The 22,530-nt window shown below is 35.6% G+C and overlaps 3 protein-coding genes across 15 annotated transcripts in view; all 3 read right to left on the reverse strand.

Moving 5' to 3' along the window:
• The window catches only part of LOC107630280 (NADPH:adrenodoxin oxidoreductase, mitochondrial), a 7,082-nt gene extending 2,486 nt beyond the window's left edge, over window positions 1-4,596 (reverse strand). Inside the window, exons 1-7 of one of the 3 annotated variants that reach the window (XM_016333379.2) lie at window positions 4,219-4,579; window positions 1,210-1,425; window positions 999-1,103; window positions 703-816; window positions 543-596; window positions 243-359; window positions 43-152 (exon numbers count right to left, since the gene is read on the reverse strand). In XM_016333379.2, the coding sequence (XP_016188865.1) occupies window positions 43-152; window positions 243-359; window positions 543-596; window positions 703-816; window positions 999-1,103; window positions 1,210-1,335 (626 nt within the window). In that variant the 5' untranslated portion in view covers window positions 1,336-1,425; window positions 4,219-4,579. Of the gene's footprint in view, window positions 1-42; window positions 153-242; window positions 360-542; window positions 597-702; window positions 817-998; window positions 1,104-1,209; window positions 1,426-4,218 lie in introns of all 3 variants that reach the window. The other 2 variants (XM_021118725.1, XM_021118726.1) reach the window with 2 other exon arrangements.
• On the reverse strand, window positions 12,005-13,790 carry LOC107632937. 2 transcript variants are annotated; one of them, XM_021118727.1, is made up of 6 exons: window positions 13,661-13,788; window positions 13,233-13,403; window positions 12,946-13,116; window positions 12,573-12,677; window positions 12,390-12,471; window positions 12,005-12,244 (listed from the first exon to the last, which is right to left on the reverse strand). In XM_021118727.1, exons 3-6 carry the CDS (start codon window positions 13,068-13,070, stop codon window positions 12,020-12,022), a joined length of 537 nt encoding a protein of 178 aa, XP_020974386.1. In that variant the 5' UTR covers window positions 13,071-13,116; window positions 13,233-13,403; window positions 13,661-13,788; the 3' UTR covers window positions 12,005-12,019. The 2 variants fall into 2 exon arrangements, with proteins under 2 accessions (XP_020974386.1, XP_020974387.1); XM_021118728.1 differs by lacking the exon at window positions 12,573-12,677 and having other exon boundaries at window positions 13,661-13,790.
• LOC107634372 (ran-specific GTPase-activating protein 1-like) lies at window positions 15,868-22,130 on the reverse strand. Of its 10 annotated transcripts, none has more exons than XR_002359189.1 (5): window positions 21,787-22,127; window positions 19,447-19,543; window positions 19,133-19,191; window positions 18,857-18,951; window positions 15,868-16,910 (listed from the first exon to the last, which is right to left on the reverse strand). XR_002359189.1 is itself a non-coding variant. In XM_016337889.2 (4 exons), exons 1-3 carry the CDS (start codon window positions 19,874-19,876, stop codon window positions 19,138-19,140), a joined length of 366 nt encoding a protein of 121 aa, XP_016193375.1. In that variant the 5' UTR covers window positions 19,877-20,780; the 3' UTR covers window positions 18,605-18,951; window positions 19,133-19,137. The 10 variants fall into 10 exon arrangements, 3 of the variants coding, with proteins under 3 accessions (XP_016193375.1, XP_020974389.1, XP_020974388.1); XR_002359187.1 differs by lacking the exon at window positions 15,868-16,910 and adding an exon at window positions 18,321-18,370 and having other exon boundaries at window positions 21,787-22,128; XR_002359188.1 differs by lacking the exon at window positions 15,868-16,910 and adding an exon at window positions 18,483-18,605 and having other exon boundaries at window positions 21,787-22,130.

A 22,530-nucleotide genomic window follows, 5' to 3' on the forward strand; every position in this document is an offset into this window, starting at 1 on the left:
GGCAATATGAATAAACAGCCACTTCAAGTCGCAACTAGAAACCTGATAGAGCTCTCCTCCAAAGCAGCCAAAGCATAATTGGCAATATCAGTTGTTGCTAACTCTGCAGTAGGCCGTAAAAGAATGCGTGCAACATCAAGAGCAACATTTCCCTGAAATAAAATTGAACATTTTACCTTCAAAACCTTAGCTGGGACTTGATATAAATTTATTCATCATAGGAATCCACAGGACAAAGTTACCTGACCAAGAATTACAGCTGCATCTGTGTTCTTCAGGTCTGGATCAAGATTTCGCCCATCAGGATGCCCGTTATACCACCAAACAAATTCTCTAGCTGAATGTATCCCTTTCAAACTCTGAGAAGAAAAATAAAAGAGCATTGAAAAGTAAATTCAAATTATCCGCTAATGTATAACCATCACATGATAAATGAACTATAAGCAAGCACTTAAACCAAAGGAAATTCCAACCAAATGCATAAAATTCTAGCAAAGTATATACTCAATTTGCAGAAAGTAAAAAAATAAAACCAGACATACTTCTCCTGGGATACCAAGACTTCTGTCACTTTCAGCACCATATGCAAGGACAACCTGCTCAAATGCATAACATGATTATTGAAAAAGATGGTGCAAATGACAAATATCAACTACACAAACACATTGCCATGATATAGCAAATGTAAAACCAGAACTTCACCACATGGTAGAGCTTGCGTAATTCAGAGAGAGAAATGCTAGATCCAAGGGTCACATTTCCAAGAAATGAGCATTGCTCGTGTTGCGCCACCCGTGAAAACTGGTTGATGACAATCTGTTGCAAGTTTTCTGGTAAAGTAAGTTCAATGGAGTTACTCTCACCAAATAATCGATAATCCGAGAGACTTCAAATTCAAAAACAGTTACTCTCACAAAATCCTAAGGCTGACGATGATGATGATGAAGACGATGATGATGATGATGATGATAATGATAATAAAAGTAGTGATAATAGACCTTTGTTTCAGGGTGATCGGGTGCAACACCAGAGCGAACCAAGCCGAAAGGCGTGGGCAACCGGTCAATGATATCAACCTGTGCTTGTTGATGAGCCTTCAACATCTAAAAGGATAAATCATGAAGCAGAAAGGATAAAGGGTTTAGGGTTATGGAAATTCAAATTTCAACACTAAGTATAAATCATGAAGCATAAAGGATGGACCTTTACCTTCTCGGCAGTGTAGAATCCAGCAGGGCCACTTCCAACTACGCAGACTTTCAAAGGGTTCGAAGAAAAGCTCGACAAGCTTCTTGAAAACCATTTCCTTGCTTGCAAAATTACCACGTTTTGCATTTTATTATCGGTGAAGCACTAGTTGTAGAGCATAATAAAAAATGCTTCTATTTCTTTGTTTATATTCACGTTTATCGTCTAAAAGGGTTTCTGTTGAAGAATTGAAGAGCGACAAAATCATTAGTCAAGAGCATGGTTTTGAAATCCAAAGCAGTCATTGAATCACTCTAACTACTGATTCACTAGTTTAGAGGTTCAAACGAAATAACCGATTAAAATAAAATATACAAAAATTATAAATAAACACACAAAAAAATAATATAATGCACTGTCAGTGTAAAGCAGCTTTACACGTGCGTCTAATCACGTAACCCCACATCATCAAAAGTAACTACTATTTGCATTGACCACGTGATGGTCATCCAAACGAACGGATGTGATTGCACGACTGTGTAAAACATTTTACACTATCAGTGCATCAAAATTAAACTCAAATAATTATATTCAAATTTAAATCTTAAAAATACACAAATTAAATGAATGACATCAACCAAAGTCTTATAATATTGTCTAGGTGCAACACAAGAGTCAAATAACAAAGAAATACCAAATATCATCTATGTACAACACAAGAGTCAAATAACAAAAAATTTAACAACACGTCAGCCATAATAAGAAGAACAACTAGGCAGCCATAATATATTAAAAACTTTTTGTCTTCACTTCGGTGCTCAAATCTTTGTATTCTTAAGAGGGTCACCGTTTCACATTTCAGATGTGCATAGAGATTGAACTAACTGACGGAAAATATTAAGACAAGTAAAGGATAATACAATTATCAATATAAACTTCTTCTAGTTAAAGCACTGATGGAAACAAGAAATTTTCTCCTCTTATCTTATAATCTTCTTGTATCTTAACAAATTTCTTTTTCTGTTAAAAGCTTGGTTCTGAAAACCGGACCGGTCATCGAACTGCTCTAATTACTGGTTCTTTGGTCTAACCGGAAAAACTGTTTATAATAAACACCTAATTCAATAAAAATTCAATGAATATAGCAACTAGTTCTAAACACTCTTCTACTGCATTTTTTTACTTCAAAAGGGGATCATAAACAACTAGTTCTATGAATAAACAAACTACAATGATATGCAATGCCAAAAATAGGCCAATGATGAAATAGTAAAGGGTTCCTCTCTTCAATTCTATGTTCAAGCTTGTAGCAGACCAGAATCACCAGAGTGATACCATTGAAATAGTCTTCCTTCTTAATTCTTATATACCTCAGAATTTTCCTATAAAATGAAAATTGAACACAACACACAGCCTTAAAACAAAAACAAAACAACACTCAGAAATCAATCACCTCTTCCAAACACAGCCTTAAAACAATACAAAACAACATTAAGAGTATGAGCATTGATCACAAAATTGATTTCTGAAACAACAAAAACAGCAGAACAAGGTTCAGAATTTAAGCATTGATCACAAAAAATTGATTTCTGAAACAAAACAAAAACAGCAGAACAGCATTCAGAATTTGAGCATTGATCACAAAAAATTGATTTCTGAAAGAAAATAAACACAGCAAAACCAGCAGAACAGCATTCAGAGTTTGAGCACTGATCACAAAAAATTGATTTCTGAAACAAAACAAACACTCAACAAAACAATGAAAACTGATTTTTTTTTTTCTTAGAAGAAGAAAACAATGAAAACATGAAGCATATAATAAATCAATGATCACCAATATTCAGCAATAATCTCAAAGACAACAATAAATACACAACAACAATTTAGCAAATTAAAACAACAGCAGCCCAACAATTTAGCAAATTATCAACTTAACAAGTTCAAGAACAGAAAATCACAACAAAAACAAAAAAATAAAAAATAAAAATAACGGAAGAACAACAATACAAGAACAATTAGCAAATTAACAAGTTCACAATAACAGTTAAAATTTACCAGAAGAAACTAATGCAAGTGGAATCATCATGCTAATATGTTTTCTGCAAAGATGCTATTTATTAATTTGTGCAGCTAAAATATCCTAATTACTAAGATCCAATTATTCTAATTTCACATGCAATCAACTTACTAAGTTCTAAAAGCTAGAAATTATAAAACCAACCAGAAATATGGTTAAAGCATTTCATCAAACATGTTGAGTGCGGTAAAACTAAAATAAAATAAGAGAATTCAAAACTTAATATCAATGTGACAGAAAAGAGAACATAACTATTATATACTTTAATTCAGTCTATCAAAAAAATCCAAACCACTACCAAATCAAAAAGTTACTTATTGTAATAGAAATCAGAAGTTGCAGAGTTTGAAGCAGAGTATTGGTGTTGTGTGGGTGTATTGTCTGGTGGCGGGTTTAGGGAACTCATGGAGGCGACAAAAGGGAGCAGTTCGACGGCTAGGTGGAGCGCTCGGGTTGGTCGCAGAGTTTGAAGCAGAGCAACGTGGCTTCCAAACGAACGCGAATGCGAACTCTAACGGTGAACGGCGAGTGAACGCGAACGATGAACGCCGAGCGAATGTGAACGGCAAACAAACGGCGGCTGAAGCGCGGCTGAGCAGACAAAGACGACGGATGCCGAGCTCGAGGGAAGCTAGATAGANNACACTAGTAAGGTTTTACTGCTTTAAGGAACAAACTAACCGTCTATGTATCAAAATCAAAACCCCTAAATTTTGAATAATATTTCCTGGTACCACCAAACTAGCAAAGCATACTGGACATAATAATAGGCTTAAACAAACAACCCGAACTCTTATTTAAACTAAAAAAACAACCAAATTGTTCTAATATCTTTGAATGAAACAGCATAGGCTCCAAAAGTGTCACACTTAGCTATAAGCCTCTAATAAACATAAATCAGAAATAGGAAGCAAATTAAAAAAAAAGAAAAGAGAGAGTGTATTTGAACATACCGAAGGGGATGAAGAGTGTGGGAGGTAGAATCAGGACCGCAGGACCCTGGGAAGGAGAGAGAGTTTGGAGTTGGGTTTTGAAAAGATTGAGAATGTTCCGTTGTTTGGATGAAGCTGTGAATGTGAATGAATGAAACAGAGATATTAGAGGGCGTAAGAACAATGAGCGGCTGGGGAGAACACTGCTGAAGGCGACGGCGACGGCTGACGGAGGCGGATTGAGTCGAAATCGCGGCTTCAAGCTCAGGGAGAAGAAGAATGACGGAACGATCGGCCGGAGAGAAGAGGGGGCAGTGGCAGCTGAAGAAAAAGGCGACGATGGGCAGTTCTATGTTATATTTAGGACATGAGATGGGCCTATATTTTGATTATTTGGGCAGAGATCCATTTATAGTTTATGTACTTGTCATTCTAATAGTCGAGCCCGAGAAAGAAAAGCCTAGTATTTTCTCCTTGTGCTTTGTCTCGGTTTCATTTTAAAAAAACCAAAATACCTGTTTTCGCCCGAAACTACGACCACCCGCACCATTATACACATTCCAAAATTGAGGGAAGAGGATGGAACACAAGGAAGATTGAAGAGGTGTTTCTAGAACAACTTGAAGGAAAAATTATGTAAACTCCAATCAGTTTAACAAGAAAGGAAGATCAACTTATTTGGCCATATAAATGGGATGGTAATTATTCATATCTTAGTCCAATATTAAAATTAAGTCTAAAGTGGATAGGCTCAGTTTACAAAATAAAAAAAAGTTCAAAATGTTATAAAATAACTAAATAAATAAATAAGGAAGATGTAATAAATAAAATAAAGAAATATAATCAGAGAAAGAGAGAGAATAGTGTTTTATTACTTTGTTATTGTTGTGTGGAATGTATCCGATAATGCCTTCTATTTATACAGGTAAGGTGCTCTTATTTTTAATTCTCATTTATTTTAATTCATCCTTGAAAAGTGATTCTTTCATTGTTCACCGCCCAAGTCATAAATGGGCATCCATATTCCATGTATTTGATCTTATCATAACACTCTTCTTTGGATGACCATTTAAGATTATTGCCTCGTTAAAACCTTACTAAAGAAAAACCCAGTGGGAAAAAACCTTAGTGAAGGAAAAAGAGTACAATATCCTTTAGTGATGGGGACTGCCTCATTAAAAACCTTGTCAAGAAAAACCCGATGGGAAAAAAACCTAACCAAGGGAAAAAGAGTACAGTCTCCCCCTCTTGTCGATATCAGTTGATGTCTCAAAATCGGCGCATCCCAATCTCATGTACCAATCTTTTAAAGAAGGATTTTGGGAGTGACTTTGTGAACAAATCTGCCAGATTGTCACTTGAGCGGTTCTGTTGGACATCAATTGTCCCTTGATTTTGAAGATCATGGGTGAAGAAGAATTTGGGAGAAATATGCTTTGTTCTATCACCTTTGATATATCCGCCTTTAAGTTGAGCAATACATGATGTATTATCTTCAAACAAGATAGTTGGAGCTATCTTCTGATCAATCAGTCCACATAAAGACAGAATATATTGGATCATACTCCTCAGCCAAAAACACTCGCGACTAGCTTGATGTATCGCTAGTATTTCAGCATGATTAGAGGATGTTGCAGCAATCGTCTGTTTCCTGGACCTCCATGATATAGCTGTACCACCATATGTGAACAGGTATCCTATTTGAGATCTCTCTTTATGTGGATCAGACAAGTATCCAGCATCTGCATAGCCAACTAATTGTGACTTGGATCCATAGAGATAAAATAATCCCATATCAACCGTTCCATGAAGATATCGAAAGATTTATTTAATTCCACTCCAATGTCTTCTGGTTGGAGAGGAACTATACCTTGCTAATAAATTCACAGCAAATGATATATCGGGTCGTGTATTATTAGCAAGATACATTAGCGCTCCAATGGCACTAAGATATGGTACTTCAGGACTAAGGATATCTTCATTCTCTTCTTTAGGACGGAATTGATCCTTCTCCACATCCAAAGATCTTACGATCATTTGGGTACTTAATGGATGTGACTTATCCATATAAAATCTCTTCAAGATCTTTTCTGTGTATGTTGTTTGATGAATAAAGATCCCACTTTTTATATGCTCAATCTGCAGGCCGAGACAAAACTTAGTCTTTCCAAGATCTTTCATCTCAAACTCTTCTTTTAGAGTTTTTATAATTGTTGGAATCTCTTCAAGAGTCCCAATGATATTTAAATCATCAACGTACACAGCAATTATAATGAATCCAGATGCAGATTTCTTTATGAAAACACATGGACAGATATCATCATTCTTGAATCCATTTTTGGCCAGATACTCAGTAAGACGATTATACCACATTCGTCCAGATTGCTTTAGACCATATAAAGATCTTTGCAATTTAACTGAGTATAACCCTTGTGAATATTCATTGGATGACTTAGACATCTTTAATCCTTCAGGGACTTTCATATAGATATCCCGATCTAATGAGCCGTATAAATAGGTTGTTACCACATCCATTAAATGCATATGCAATTTATAATATGCAGATAAACTGACCAAATAACGCAATATTATCGCATCCACTACAGGGGAATACGTTTCTTCATAATCTATACCGGGTCTTTGTGAAAACCCTTGTGTCACAAGTCGGGCTTTGTAGCGCACAACTTCATTTTTCTCATTTCATTTTCTCACAAATACCCATCGGTATCCAACAGGTTTTACATCTTCTGGTGTACGGACTACAGGTCCAAAGACTTCACGTTTTGCAAGTGAGTCTAATTCAGCCTTCATGGCTTCTTTCTATTTTGGCCAATCATTTCTTTGTCGACATTCTTCGACTGATCTTGGCTCAAGATCCTTACTTTCATGAATGATATTTAATGCCACATTATATGCAAATATGTCATTGACAATTGTCTTATTTCGGTCCTATTTCTCTCCTGTAAAGACATAATTTATCGAGATCTCGTCATTTTCACAATTTTCAGGTACCTGAACATCTTCTGACGTTAAAACTATATCAGAATTTTGGATAACTGCAGGTGTCTTTACTATGTATTTTTCAACAGGAATAGTATTAACCTCTTTTCTCTTTCGAGGATTTTTGTCTTTGGAACCGACAGGCCTGCCATGCTTCTGGCGTGTATTTGCTTTGGTGGAAATTTGTCCAACTGGGACATCAATTCGAATTGGGGCATTTTCCACTGGTATATACAACTTGGTTATCCTCTTTGTATCGGAAAATGCATCAGGCAATTCATTTGCTATTCTTTGCAAATGTATAATCTTTTGAACTTCGGTAATCTCGCAAACGCTAGGTTGCGAGAAGACAATAAGCACACATGTGACCATCTCGAAGATGCGTCTATCAAGACCATAAAATATCTAAAAGATCCACATGGTGGATGAATAGGTCCACATATATCACCTTGAATCCTTTCTAGGAATTCAGGGGACTCAAATCCAATCTTTACTGGTGATGACCTTAAAATTAACTTCCCTTGAGAACATGCAGCACAACAAAATTCACTAGTTTTAAAAATCTTCTGGTTCTTTAGTAAATGTCCATGGGAGTTTTCAATAATTCTCCGCATCATGGTTGTTCCCGGATGACCCAATCAGTCGTGCTAAGTTATAAATTCATTTGTGCTAGTAAACTTCTGGTTTACAGTAGCATGTGATTCAATTGCACTAATCTTGGTATAATATAACCCAGATGAAAGTGAGGGCAACTTTTCTAATATAACCATTTTATTTGAATCATGAGTTGTGATACATAAGTACTCATAATTTCCCTCATTCATAGTCTCAATATGATATCCATTTCGGCGAATATCTTTAAAACTCAACAAGTTTCTTCGAGACTTGGTAGACAACAGTGCATTATTTATTATGAATTTTGTTCCTCCGAGAAATAAAATTATAGCTCTTCCGGAGCCTTCTATCACATTACCTGAGCCAATAATAGTATTAACATACTCTTCTTTTGGCACAAGATGGGTAAAATATATAGTACTTTTAAGAATAGTGTGCGAACTTGCACTATCCGCAAGGCAAATATCTTCAGAATATGTCCTTGCCATTTTTCTTCAAAAACAAATTATAATAATAATAAAATGAGTAGAAGTGCATGCACAGTAAAATTATTCACATGAATACTTAACAAACACATACATATATCAAACTATTCCATTATTGATCAAATAGCCAATATTTCCTTCAGAATCCTTAAAGAAATTAGATACATCATAATGAGTGGTGGAATTTTCATCATTTGAAACAAAATTTGTTTCCTTTCCTTTGTCATCCTTTTTCAATGATGGTTGATAAAGATCAACTAGGTGCCTTGGGGTACGACAGGTACGTGACCAATGGCCCTTTCCACCATAACAGAAGCATTTATCCTCAATTGATATATTTTGCCCATTGTTTCTTTCTTTATCCCACTTCTGGTGAGATCTTTTCTTGTGAACATAATTTCTTTTCCTTCCATAATTTTTCTTGTTATCAAAATCTTGCCATTTACCTCTTCTGGGGTTATAATTTGCTGCATTTGCTTCAGGAAATAGGGCGGTGCCAGCTGGGCGCACTTCATGATTTCTTAAGAGCAACTCATTGTTGCGTTCAGCAACAAGAAAGTAAGAAATTAGCTCAAAAAAATTTTTAAATTCTTTTTCTCGATACTACTGCTGCAGGAGCACATTCGAGGCATGGAAGGTCGAGAAAGTTTTCTCTAACATATCGGACTTGAGGAAGTATTACCGTCTTTTGATGATTATTGTACCTTTCTTCAAGGTCTTTTCACAGATCTGCAGGATCTTTTAATGTGGGATATTCATTTTTCAATCATACGTCAAGATGACGATGAAGGAAAATTATGGCTTTGCCTATATCCTTCTAGGATGTATTATTTTCAGCCTTAATGGTATCTCCAAGATCCATTGAATCAAGATGGATTTTAACATCTAGTATCCATGATAAATAATTATTTTCAAATATATCAAAAGCATTATATTCAAGATGAAAGAGATTCGACATAATAAAAATTTGTTACCTGGAGTCTTCATAAAATTTGATCAGAGTCTCGTGTTGATAACGTGTTATAAAATAACTAAATAAATAAATAAGGAAGATGTAATAAATAAAATAAAGAAATATAATTAGAGAAAGAGAGAGAAGAGTGTTTTATTACTTTGTTATTGCTGTGTGGAATGTATCTGATGATGCCTTCTATTTATACAGGTAAGGTGCTCTTATTTTCAACTCTCATTTATATTAATTCATCCTTGAAAAGTGATTCTTTCATTATTCACCGCCCAAGTCATAAATGGGCATCCATGTATTTGATCTTATCATAACACAAAAGATCTTTTTTCATCAATCCAATGTAAGTATCGAGGGGACTCTTGATCTACGCGGTTGAGTCGGCTTAAGCAGCAATAAAATATCAAATGTATTTATCTGTATTTTTACAGACTCGTCTACTATTTTGAATATGAAATCTCAACAATATTTAAATACAAGAGAAATAACCACCCATTATTATAAGTGGAGAATTTACAAAGTAATAACTAGACCATCATTCTAACCGTATAAATATCCTATCACACACATATATTTCTCAACCTTAATTCATACAAACTTGCATAAAATCTTTGCTAACTTAATCATCGAAGTCTCTTACAGGTGTCATCCCTCATTCACCATCGAAGACCTTGGACGGCTTTGCATCGTTGGAAAGGACATCAGAATCCTCGCCAAAAAGAATCAGAACCTCACGTTCAGGTCCAATTCCTTTGAGTTTCAGATAACCCTCGACATAGTAATTATCAAGATTGAGAAGAACGAATCGGTCAAGTAACTGGTTCATTAGTTCAATGGTCTAACCGAAATCGAATCGTGATTGAATTAATTTAATTAAATATAAAGTAAAATTACTAAAAATTTAATATATAATTTTAAATATTTAAATTCAATAATTTTAAAACTAACAAAATTCAAAGTTTTATAATTTTTCATAATAATTTGTTCCTAATACCAAAGTTTATGATTAAAGAAAAAAATAATAATCACTCGTGTAAGAAAAAGGATAACAAAACTTAACAATTAAAAATGCATGTGTTACATTGATATATGAGATAGAGTTTCACGTATAATCAATTCAGGTAGTTTCACTACAAGAAAATAAGCTTTCTGCCACGCTTTTTGAGCTATCGGCACGCTTTTGAAAGGGTCACATCCGCCAACGTGCTGGTTGCCCTATCGCCACGCTTTTGTGGATCTATCGGCAAGCTTTTTTTGTTGGCATGCTTTCATCTCTTGCCACGCTTAAAAAGCGTGACCATAGGCCTTAACCTATAGGTATGCTTAAAAAGCATACCAAAAAGTGCACATATCACCACGCTTTTAAAACGTCCCAAGAATGTTTGTTTTAGGTACTCTTTAAAAACGTGCCAATAGGGGAAGATATGGCTACACTTTTTAAAGCGTGGTGATAGCCAGTGATATGGCCACGCTTTAAAAGCGTGGCAATAGCCTTATAAAATTTAAAAAAAAAAATCATTTTTCTTATTTTTACCTTCACCGCTGCAAAATATAAATTTTCAATCCTTTTTTATTACCAAACCTACAAATATATTATGCAATTTTTAGTACAAGATAAATCAAATAATAATTAGTGACATAATTTTTGCAATAATTGTTTTACACATTAAAAAACTAATACTCAAATACAAAATAAATCTCAAGTTTGAATTCCAAAACTAAAAACTGAAAAAAAAATATAGAAACAATACAACTTAAATTCTATTTCCTTTGTTGTTCCTCCTTCCTCTAGCTCTCTGAAACCTCCTTCCCTTAGATCATACATAATTGTTTCTGGAACATTTGTGAACTTTTTTACCTACAAAAGATAATTCCTTGAGCTAAACGTTAGTGGTACTACACTGAATTGCAAATTGTAATGTAATATTCTAGAGCAACAGTCACAAGAATGGTAAAACCAGGAATAGTTTAGTTGTTTACATGTTGCAAGCTAGAGGTGCCATATCCACTGTAAGAAGATGACATGAGAAATTGAACTAGTGACCAATTTTCACGGTCCAAGGCATTTGCGAGAAGTTCCAGGTAGCTGGAGGAAGGAAGAAATCATTATGACAATAAAGCATTAAATAAACTATCAACTGAAAAAATTCACCTGGCATTTTAGTAATTAAAGGTATGTAGATGGAGAAGTAGGGTACCCTATAAAGAGAGGGCATAAGTAATGAGTCAAAGTAGTTGGGTTGGGCCCCTTGTTATTGTATCTTTTCAAGAATTGGTGGAACCATAGAAAGGTGTTGTTACAAGTTACAGCCCTATGTGAATGAAACCTTAGAAAACATGAGCAACAAAAGAACCTTGTTCAAATTTTTGTTGTGGAAATTTGTTCTATGATTGCTTTAAGAAACTGATTAATCATCCAAACAAGGCATAGTAAAAGTAATGATTAATTGAAACAATAGAAGAGACAACATTTTGAACTAAACAAGAAGAGAAAAAGGTGCTTAGTTAGTTAACTAAATTCCAATTAGAAAGAACACAAAATAACAATGAAGGAAAAAGTAATTTATGGTTTTAAAAAACTTAAAATAGAACCATTCAGTTAAAGAGAGAGCAGAGAATATATTCAAAAGATAAAGTATGCAAAGGAAAGCAACTGAATACATTAAACTAAAAAAAGAAGGGAAACAGAAGTGAGGATCAAGAAACAAACAAACAGTATCTTCAAACTTAATATCTTGTGCTTCGTCTAAGAGTGGAATCAGTGATCATAAGTGCTAAAGCATCTGCTTGAAGACCATAACTGAATATAATTTGGTAATGAAAAAACCTTGAGAGGGTTGGAATTCTGCTTGCCCTGTTGTCCTTGTTCTTGTTTTTGAGGCATTGCCATTGAACTTCTCATCTTTCCAGCTTTCATCTGCGCCCTTCTCAGCTTGTTTAGAATCTTATCCATTGATGACGATCTCTTCTTTTCCAGTTTCATCTGTATCAAACCTCTTCATCATTAGGGGGGAAAAAGACCTATCTGCATACATTTTGTGAGCTTTTTCTACACAAATTTTAATGCCTTGCTTGCTTATTTCTACACAAATTTCAAAGCAACAGATTTTGATGAACTGAAATGAAACCTCGAGTTTGCGTATTGTTGCTTTAGCCTTTGCCTTCTGTTGGCTTTCCCATGCAACGATTTTGGCTTCCTCTTTCTGAATCCTGCAATGAAATAGAAGTTCATCGGAAAACACACAATCAGAACAACTAAATTATATGTCTCTAGTTCATTGAATGATATGAACATAACAATGATGACATACTTGGTTATGTCCATGGTGGACTTTGCAATATCTGAACATGAAGTTTGGATTTCACTATTACTTTCTTGAAAGGAGGTGAGCTTTGTTGCATGACCTTTAGGCCACCTAATAACAGTAGCCTCACTATCAACCTCAACATCTCTAACCTCTAATTTGCTATTTTGCTATTTTCTAATAAAATGCAGATGCTTTATAGCACATTAGTTAAAACAGTAGAAAATAGCAGAAATCATCCAATAAAAAGCAAGAGCTAACCACTAATCAATTCAATAAAACAGCAAAAAATATTCAATAATCATCCAATTTTCTTGTTTACAAATTAAAACAGCAGCACAGCAAGAGCTCATCACTAATCAATAGAACATTCACTTACCCTAATGCTAAAGCACCAGACCACTGAAGCAAGAATCCAAGAATTGCCGAGCCAAAAATCACGGGTGTGTTTCTGAAGTTCCAACCAAAGGATAGGACACCCGGAGGGTCTAAGCAGGGCATCATAGCAGCCAGGAAAATCAACGTAATAGGTGTTCTTTTCCATATCAGACTGTTAATGAATGCATAAATTAGACAAAACAAAGAAATAAATCATTTAATGCAAAGAAATAGATAGGAAGCACAGAGAAATTGGCATTAAAAGGAAGTAACAATGATAAAAATTACTCACGACAAAGCTGTCTAGTTCTCTTGCTGCTACAGTCGAGATCAGAGGATTTTATTTACAGCACTTGGTACAATCCACGCCAATGCCACACATGCACCAAAAAAATGGAATTGCAGATCAGTCACCGTAGCCACAACAACACCGATAGATACCACTGTTAATGCTATAGCCTGTAAAGCGACAAATAATATACTAGGCATTTGAAGAAATCATGGTTAGTTCCAAATTCAGTCTCAGTTTACTTAGTTTAGCTTTGTTGTAAATTAGTGCCACATACAAATGCTAAAAGTTGACCCACCTAACCGAAACTTATGCTTCAACTACATTATAGTTATAGTCTGTTAAGTGAACTTAAAATACAAAGCTTTACAACATAAAAGGACTTGAAAAAAAAAAACTAATCTTAGAAAATTATTAATAAGCAAACCTTGACAGAATATAGATCAATAACAGTAGGTGTGTGTTCTATGGCCTCGTCAATTTTGGAAAGAGCAACTTCATATTGCCCTCGTCTGTCATAATGCTGCACCGGAAAAAATCAGAAAGTTCATTTGCTAATCTTAGATTTTCTTTTGCTGCATACCTTCAACTTCTTCAAATTCGAGTTCCTTCACCAAGTCAGCTGCTGCATTATACTCAAACCTACAAAAGAATTACAATTTAAAACCAGAAAGTTTTACAAAGCTAGATATAATAATGGTCACCAGATTTTCAACAATAAAACATAAATTCAGACAGCACATAACATTCAATGAAAATTAGTAGACCCATTTTGAACTTGCTGTTAGTAAAATTTCGTAAGATGGTTTCAGTTAATACGTCCCTAACAACTTCTTAAGTCCAGGAACTGAGAATGCACGTTAAGGCAAAACTGGAATAGTACATTGACCTGCTCGCCTTCTCTTTGTTATCCTTATACGTGGTGTAAGGTAAAGTAAAACTTCAATCAGTAGCATCATATCAAAAGCCAATGTAGCTCAACAAAGTAACCTATGACAAACAAATATAAAAAATTGGAATAAATGACCATTTGTACCCATGAGAGATGAAAACGCTGACATTTGTACCCATGATAGCCTGAAACTAAAGTTATATCCATGATAGATTCCCTTCGTGTGACAAAAGTGTCCTGACTTGGATCTGAGCTTGGTTCGTAGGAATCCGATCCTACGTGGCACTCCAAACCCCAAACCCTTTAAATATAATCTAATTTTAATTTATAATTTTATTCCCCATCTTCTCTTCCCCACTTCCAAACTCTGAAACCCTACCACCGCTCTCGTTCCTTGCTACCACCATAGCCATCAACATCATCGACCCACCGTTTTCCTTTCTCGACGTTTCTGCCTCTTCCTCAACAGCCTCTTTCTCCTCTCATCGTCAACATCAAAAACCTCATCCTTATTAAGGTTTTTTAAATCTTCCAAATTCCCAAAATTTTTCATCATTTCTCACTTCTCATTGGCGCCACTCACCAAGGGCGTAACCTTCCTCTGATCACATCTCTGTAGGCGCTGGAAGCACTGGTTCGTCTGAGACAAAAACGCTGTCATCGTGGTAGCCTTTATCGTTACCATTTTTTGCTACATGCACCAGTTCAAAGGGAGACTAGGAGTAGCTTGGATCTAGATCGCTGAACCCGAAGATGTCTGGTGAAGCAGACGGAGAAGTGTGGTCAACGATGGGGACATTGCCGCCGGAGAAGTTGGAGTAGCCGCCGTATCCGGAGAAGTTGTCTTCGTCGGCGTGGTTTTGGTGGTGATCGGAGTCGACGCTGTAGGTATCAAAGGCAGACATGTCTTCTATCTCTATGTTATTTTTGTTCTCTCTCTCTTCTGTACAAAAAAGGGTGCTTCGTTTGCTTAGCTTAATTGAACAATTGTATTCAGAGAAAGAGAGAGATGCTGTTAAAAATTAGAACATTTATTTGAGAAATAAATATTACCAATACGTTCATATCTGTGTTCCTCAATCGCGTGTCCTTTTCTCCTTCACTTTGATTTTTTGTGTTACTGATTTGTGGAGTGGCTGATAGATGAAGACGAGGGGGACGATGATGATGTTGTTTTCCTTGAGAATTCTTACTACCTGCACAGTTACTGGGCTGGCTTGGTTGACCGGTATGAAGAGATGGTTGAGAAGTACCATCCCGGATTTGGAGTGCGGAAGAGGAAGGGGAGGTTGAAAAGGTGACGATGAAGGAAGAGTGGTTGGAAAGCATGAGAGTGAGGAGGGTGTCCTTGATGGGGTCAGAGGTGGTGGGGAGGGAGAAGAGGATGGCTTTGTCGGCGTGAAGGACGGAGTGGATGGTGAGGGAGTGAGTGTTGAGGAAGAAGGGGCCAGAGTGGGGTTTGAAGAGTGAAGAGTGGGGTTTGGAGAGAGAGAGAGTGTGTGTGAGTAAGAGAGAGAGGGGTTGAAGATAAGGGAGGGAGTGCCACGTAGGATCGGATTCCTACGAACCAAGCTCAGATCCAAGTCAGGGCACTTTTGTCACACGAAGGGCATCTATCATGGGTATAAGTTTAGTTTCAGGCTATCATGGGTACAAATGTCAGCGTTTTCATCTCTCATGGGTACAAATGGTCATTTATTCTAAAAAATTGTGAAACAAAAGATCTTTTCATCTTTATCAGATCATAACATTCCCAAATGTAGAATTGCTTGAACTTCTAAATGTCCTTAGAGACAAAAATAGAATCACTCCCAAAATTGCAATCCAAACAAGAAAGGCATCAATACATTACACAACATTAGATTTGATAATAATTAAGTTATAGATGTAGTAGTAGTAGTGTGATTTAATTATAGTTAGGGATTGGGGTTAGGTGATGGTGGATAAAATAAATAATTACTCCGTAGACATAGTAGAACAGTTGTAAGCGACACTTCAAGCCATCGAAAGGTTACCATTCAATAATAATAATACTAAAAGTTGCTTGTAAATAAGTCAAGCTAATGATTGAAACGGCCAGAATGATGCATATGCAATGTGAAGTGGATTTACAAACTAAAATATGTCTGTAAATACCTTAAAGGGAATAACAAACAACATAAAATAGAAGACCAATATTTTAATGTGACAAACTGACAACATATGTTAGAGTGATGGATGCTTAAATCAATAAAAAAAGAGTGCCTTGTATTCTGTTCTTTTCCTTTCAAGTGATGCTAATCAAATTCCACTTCAACACAGAACTCAGCATGAAGTCCAACTTTGAACTCAATTTGCTACCAGGACTACTTAGGTTATGGTCAAATTGCATAGTAAAATAACAAGCAACTATGATATGGCCATAGGTTATATAACCTTATAAATGAAAATTGTCATGAAATGTATATCATGGACAAAGGAGCAAAACTGATCAGTAAGTTTCTGATAGTGCTTTCATGGTAAAATTTATCTCGCTAACAAGAAGTAAACAACAACAATAAAGCATGTTGAGTATAACTACAATTATAATTGAAAATAGCAGTGTTATTGAGCACAAACTGATAGAAATTCTTCCCATGAGTGAATGAGTGTGAGAGCAAGTGTGTGCCTGTGCAGGATGCCTGTGTCCAGATGATCAAATTGTGTTTAATGCACCCACTTTGTACCCCATTCTGTTCTCTCTTATTTGGTACGTTATGTTTATCCCTTTGCTCGCCCATCTCTGACATTCCATTTCCACCATTTCCTACAAATCAACACAAACAAAACAAATTAATTAATTCCACTTCGTAATCGCTCACTGCACAATTAAAACATATGCAACTTAACCACGGGTTCCCTAAAATCATCTAAGACTTGGATCACGAGACGATCAGCAGGCCAAGAAGGATTACAAGCTGCTTGAAGAACGAAACTCTCGCACGATCTAGAATTTTCACAAATAAATTTGCGTTGTAAGTATAGCTTCTAGACCGACAATAATTCCTTTCTTACAAAAGTTTGGTTGTCACAAGTAACAAAACCCAATAAAATTTATAACCGAAGTATTTAAACCTCGGGTCGTCTTCTCAAGGAATTGCAGGGAGGTATGATTTATTATTGGTTATGTAAAACAGTATATTTTTGGGTTTTTAAAATAAGGAACAAGTAATTTAAATGACAAAAAAAATAAATTAATAATAATAAAATCTCTTGGCAAGGTATGAGAATCTTAATTCCTATCCTCGTTATCCTTATCAGGTGTGATGAGAATTGGATTCTGCTCCCACTTTAATTAATCTTTGCTAAACAAAGGAGAGTCAAGTGGACTAATTAATTTGATCCTCAAGTCCTAGTCAACTCCTTTGGGAAGACTAGAGTTATTGGAGTACAAATTAACCAGCAGAGAATTCCAATTTCAATCAACAGCTGAGTTTGATAACTCAAGTGTTGCTAATTACTTAACCAAAACCAAAAGAAAAGAAAATCTATTCGAATAAAAATGCCTTCAGATGGGAAGCAACAGTAACATAAATAAAAGAAAGAAATCTTAAATCTGAAATACATCAAATTGCATTAATTAAGAAAATCATAACATGAATGGTTCATAAGCCAAATTGGCAACATAAATAATTAAACAGAGAGATAGACAAGTCAAAGCACTAGAATAAATAAAAGTAAAAAAGAAATTAAATTAAAGGAACATTGAACCTGTAATTGAAGAGATAACCATAAAATAAGAGAAATCCTAAATCCTAAATCCTAAGAGAGAGGAGAAAACCTCTCTCTCTAAAACTACATCTAATCCTAAATTTGTGTATATTAAAGCTTGATTGTGATTGTCGAATGAATGGATGGATTCCCTCACTTTATAGCCTCTAATTTGTGTTTTCTGGGCCGAGAACTGGGCCAGAAACAGCCCAGAAATCGCTGGGGGCGAAATCTGCCACGCTGATTTTCGTCACTGCGACGCGTCCGCGTGGAGCACGCGTTTGCGTCATCTAGCTGTAAGGCCACTATGGCAAATTATATATCAAATCGAAGCCCCAGACGTTAGCTTTCCAATGCAACTAGAACCGTCTCATTTGAACCTCTGTAACTCAAGTTATAACCGTTTTAGTGCGAGAGGGTCAGGCTGACAGCTTTGCAGTTCCTTCAACTTCTTGTATTCCTTCCACTTTTGCATGCTTCCTTTCCATCCTCCAAGCCATTCTTGCCTTGTAATCTCTGAAATCACTTAACACCCATATCAAGGCATCGAATGGTAATAAGAGAATATTAATATTAGCAAATATAAGGCCAAAAAAACATGTTTCCAATCATAGCACAAAATCAGGAAGGAAAACGTAAAACATGCGAATTGTATGAATAAGTGTATGAAAGATTGATAAAATCCACTCAATTGAGCACAAGATAAACCATAAAATAGTGGTTTATCACTGCTCCAATAGAAAACCTTGTACTATGAATAATAAGAATCAAATAAAAATTAAACATGGTATTAAATAAATAAAATGATAAAAATTAAATAAGTATCAACTCATTTTTCTTCTCATCAAACTTAGTACTACGAATCAAGCAACTCAATTTTGAGATTTCAATTAGTTCATGCAAGTAAAAGAACTCATAAGGTCAAATGCAGATGAACCAAGCGGTGCTGAAGAAAATTAAACAAAGTAAAAGCATTAATAAGAGGGTTATATATATAGGTACCGTCGAATCAATGGATTTCTGGTTCATGCAATACTCCTCAAGCTTTTGAAGCTCTTGAGAGAAGTTTTGCAAATACGGGAAGAAGGCACCTGAGGCTAAGATTGGAACACAGAGTCAGGTAGTAGCAGCAAAGCAAAAGCAGATAAGCTATTCAATCAATCAGTTCATAATTTCTTATAAATATAAATCAAGCTAGAGCATTAACAGCTTCTCATATCAGGTTATATTGTTCTAGTATGATTTTCAAATGAAAAAAATATGGAATCCATGAATTACCTTTTTCAATGATTTGGAGTGCTTACAGCTAAAGAACCACACTCAGCAATGATTTTGTTCTGCATAAACACAAAAAAAAAGAACAAAACTTAGTTGCACAAATGAACCAATTAACCTTCTTAGATTTAACTACTATAATGACAGCAAAAGAACCACGTGACATTATTATATGAGGCTCAAACAATTATCATTTAAACTTCTCTAACTACTTGCGAATTGAAGAATCAGAGAACTAGGGACACACAAATGAATCAGAGAATAAACAACATAAACAAAGAAGCACAAATGAATTTTGTTTAGATGAGAAGCCAAACCTTGCTAGTAACCTTGTTCTTCGGAAACTTGACGGTACCTGTGGTTCTCTCCTTCCATCGGTTCCGTTCCTTGTCAAATTTGTAAAACTTCGATTTCCTAAAATCAATTGGAAAAGAGTAATAACAATTAAAAGCACAGATTTATTGTAATATTCAAAATAAATGATGAAATGATGATCGAAGATTTACTGAAAAAGCACAAAGATTTACTCAACAGCTGCGACGGTGACCACACTGACGGCTCCCTCTCATGCGTCCCCCTCCTCCGCGACGGCAACGGTTCTCGTGGCTCCCTCATCGGCAACGAGGAAGCACGACGGTGACTAGCGCGACAGGAGCAGCTCCTCTTTCCCCTCCTCGGCGACGGCGAAGAGTGAAGCTCTTCCAGCGGTGGCGACGCGTTTGGTGACGGCTTCTCCTCTCTCATCATCGCACACACTCTGTCTCTCGGGTTTGACTCGACAGTGGCGGCGGGATGGTCTTCGATGTAGCTGGCAGCAAGGCAGCGTCTCCTTCCTCGAGCTCTCCTCTTCTGCGTGGGTGAGGTGGTGCGTGTGTATTGTGTTGTGTGCGTTGGAGAGGGGAACAGAGGGAGTGGGGCTGCGGCGCTGTTGTGAGGGGAAAGGGGGGAGTGTGGTGGGTGTTAGGTTAGGGTTTGTGAATTAAAAAGGGGTAAGGTTAGTGTGCCGGAACAGGGAGCGCCAGCGATGTTCTCTGGCGATGTTCTTTAGAAGGGCCTTTTTCTTTAGGGTGAATACAAAGGGTTGGAAGAGTTTTAGGGTTTGAAGGAGAAAGATAGAGTCTCAAAGAGGGTGTGTAATGTAATTCACTGATTGTAACTTTAAAAAAAAAAATTAATCTTTTGGCCACGCTTTTGAAGCGTGCCAAAAGAGTTGTAGGAAATGGCCACGCTTTTAAAATGTCACTATAACAAAACTCTATCGCCACACTTTAAAAGCGTACTTGTTTCTTTCTATAGCTACGCTTAAGCGTGGCAAAAAAAAGTGTGGAGAAATCTCGAATCAATCGCCAACCTCATAAAAGCATAGCCGTAGACCCTTTTCGCCACGCTTTTTAAGCGTAGCAAAAAAAAGTGGCTAAATTTCTAATTTATCGCCACCCTCATAAAAGCGTGGCCATTGACCACTTTGGCCACGCTTTTAAAGCGTGACAAGAAAAAAGCGTGGTTATTGGCCTTTTTTCTAAAACAAGGAGATAATCTTGTATTAGCAAACCTTTTCTAGAGCAATTGAAGATTTTAATCCTTATGTAAGCATGCACATGCTTGCAGGAATCTATCATAAATTAATTTTTTAAATAAATCGTAATTATATTTTGATATTCTATTGATATAAAAATATTAAGAGATCACATATATAATATGTACATATTTTTTAAAGGATATATACGATTCATATAAAACTGAGTTAAAGGTGTAAAGTATATTTTTTTTTCTTTAAATATAATTTTTATTCATTGCTCTTCTTGTTAAACAAAACGGTTTTTTCAATTTATTTTTAATGCCTTTTATAATTATATAATATATTTAAAATATTTCTTGTTTTAATAAATAATAATATGTACTATTTCTTGTCTTATTTTATTCAATGCTGATACGTGATGGTATTTAGGTGTGTCTAAGTATGTCTGGAAAATTTTTTTATTTTTTATTAAGGCACGATTGGACTCAGTAGACACGTGTGTCAGACGAGTGTCGATGAATGTCGTATCCGAAATGTGTTTAACACATAGATACGATAACTTAAAGAAGTGTTTGTGTTTCATAGTTTATTAAATAAGTGATAGATACTCAACTGAATATTCCTTAAGAATCCCATTGGTTCAACTATTCAAGATCTGAACTCTTAAAATAATTTTTCGCCCGTACTAGAAAAAATATCCACAAAGGTTTCTTTTTAGTGCAAAGGAACTACTAGTGTGACATATCATTGAGGAATTTAATTGACAGAATTAAACAAACAAATCAAATTTCATATATTTAAATGAGTAAACTTGTGTCAAACTTTCAAATTGTACACAGTGTATTTGAATAAAACAAAGTATAGCGAAAATTACAACCATGAAGAAAAAGAGGTTGTTAATAAATTGCAATCATAAAGAAGAGGAGGTGGTTAATAAATTATTAACAAACTCAGAAAAATTAATAATAATTAATAATAAGTCAATAATTAACTCAGAAAATTAACAAACTAAGATTAACTCAGAGAATTAACAACAATTAACACTAATTAACTAAAAAAATTAACAATCAACAAAACACCATCAACTTAGAATATAACAGAGAAAAATAATTCAAAGAAGCAATGGAGAAGTGCTTACTGACGAGAGAGAGAGAGAGAGAGAGAGAGACGGTTCAGTGAACGTGAGCAACGCCAAGGGAGAAGTAGTGGGAGGATACAGTAAGGCTAGTCTGGTGGAGACGTGAGGCTTCTGTGACAACGCTAGTACGATAGCACCCTCTGGTCAATGGAAAGTAGTTCAACGATAGGGAAGGCAGTGATGAGTGGCTACTAGGGCTAGCTATTTTCGAGCCTCTCTTCTCTAATGTGTGGGGATGGGACTATAGGTTTAGGCTTAGGTTTACTAATTGCAAAATTTGATTTCTTTTTTTAAATAAAACATTAAATCGACGATGTTTTGACGTTTAGTAGCATTTTTAGCAAAGCGGCCACACCTTAAAAAATCGGACCGATTCCAATAGTTCACCAATTAACTGTCAGTTCGGCCGATTTTTCATCTTTTTTGTTAGATGATTCTTTGACACAATTGGACTGGCCGAAGGACAATTTTCGGTTAATCCGATTGAACTGGTCAGCCTAGTTCAGTTTTCAAAGCCATGGTAATTATACAGTCAAAATTGGATATCATGTTGCCAAAAAGGAATTGAAAGATATGGAAATAGATACTCTTTCACTCAGCATAGATTTAGAAGACATTTGGAATCTCAAAGTTTCACATAAAATCACATATTTATTTGGAGGGTCATCCACCATATAATCTTAGTAAATCATAATCTATTTAATCCATAATACTATCCACAATATAATCCACTAGAAGTCTTAA

The sequence above is a fragment of the Arachis ipaensis genome, chromosome B03, assembly GCF_000816755.2.
Source record: "Arachis ipaensis cultivar K30076 chromosome B03, Araip1.1, whole genome shotgun sequence".
Taxonomy (NCBI): domain Eukaryota; kingdom Viridiplantae; phylum Streptophyta; class Magnoliopsida; order Fabales; family Fabaceae; genus Arachis; species Arachis ipaensis.

Bases quoted from the DNA above. Each gene is read 5' to 3' on its own strand.
- LOC107634372 (XM_021118729.1), bottom strand. From the start codon at position 19,876: ATGATGAGAGAGGAGAAGCCGTCACCAAACGCGTCGCCACCGCTGGAA. The intron at 19,544-19,635 runs GTAAATCTTCGA...AATTGATTTTAG, and splicing joins TAAATCTTTGTGCTTTTTCA to GAAATCGAAGTTTTACAAAT. The intron at 19,192-19,446 runs GTTTGGCTTCTC...GTGTTTATGCAG, and splicing joins AGAACAAGGTTACTAGCAAG to AACAAAATCATTGCTGAGTG.
- LOC107632937 (XM_021118727.1), bottom strand. From the start codon at position 13,070: ATGATGCCCTGCTTAGACCCTCCGGGTGTCCTATCCTTTGGTTGGAAC. The intron at 12,678-12,945 runs GTAAGTGAATGT...TACTGTTATTAG, and splicing joins TCTGGTGCTTTAGCATTAGG to GTGGCCTAAAGGTCATGCAA. The intron at 12,472-12,572 runs GTATGTCATCAT...ATTTCATTGCAG, and splicing joins TCCACCATGGACATAACCAA to GATTCAGAAAGAGGAAGCCA.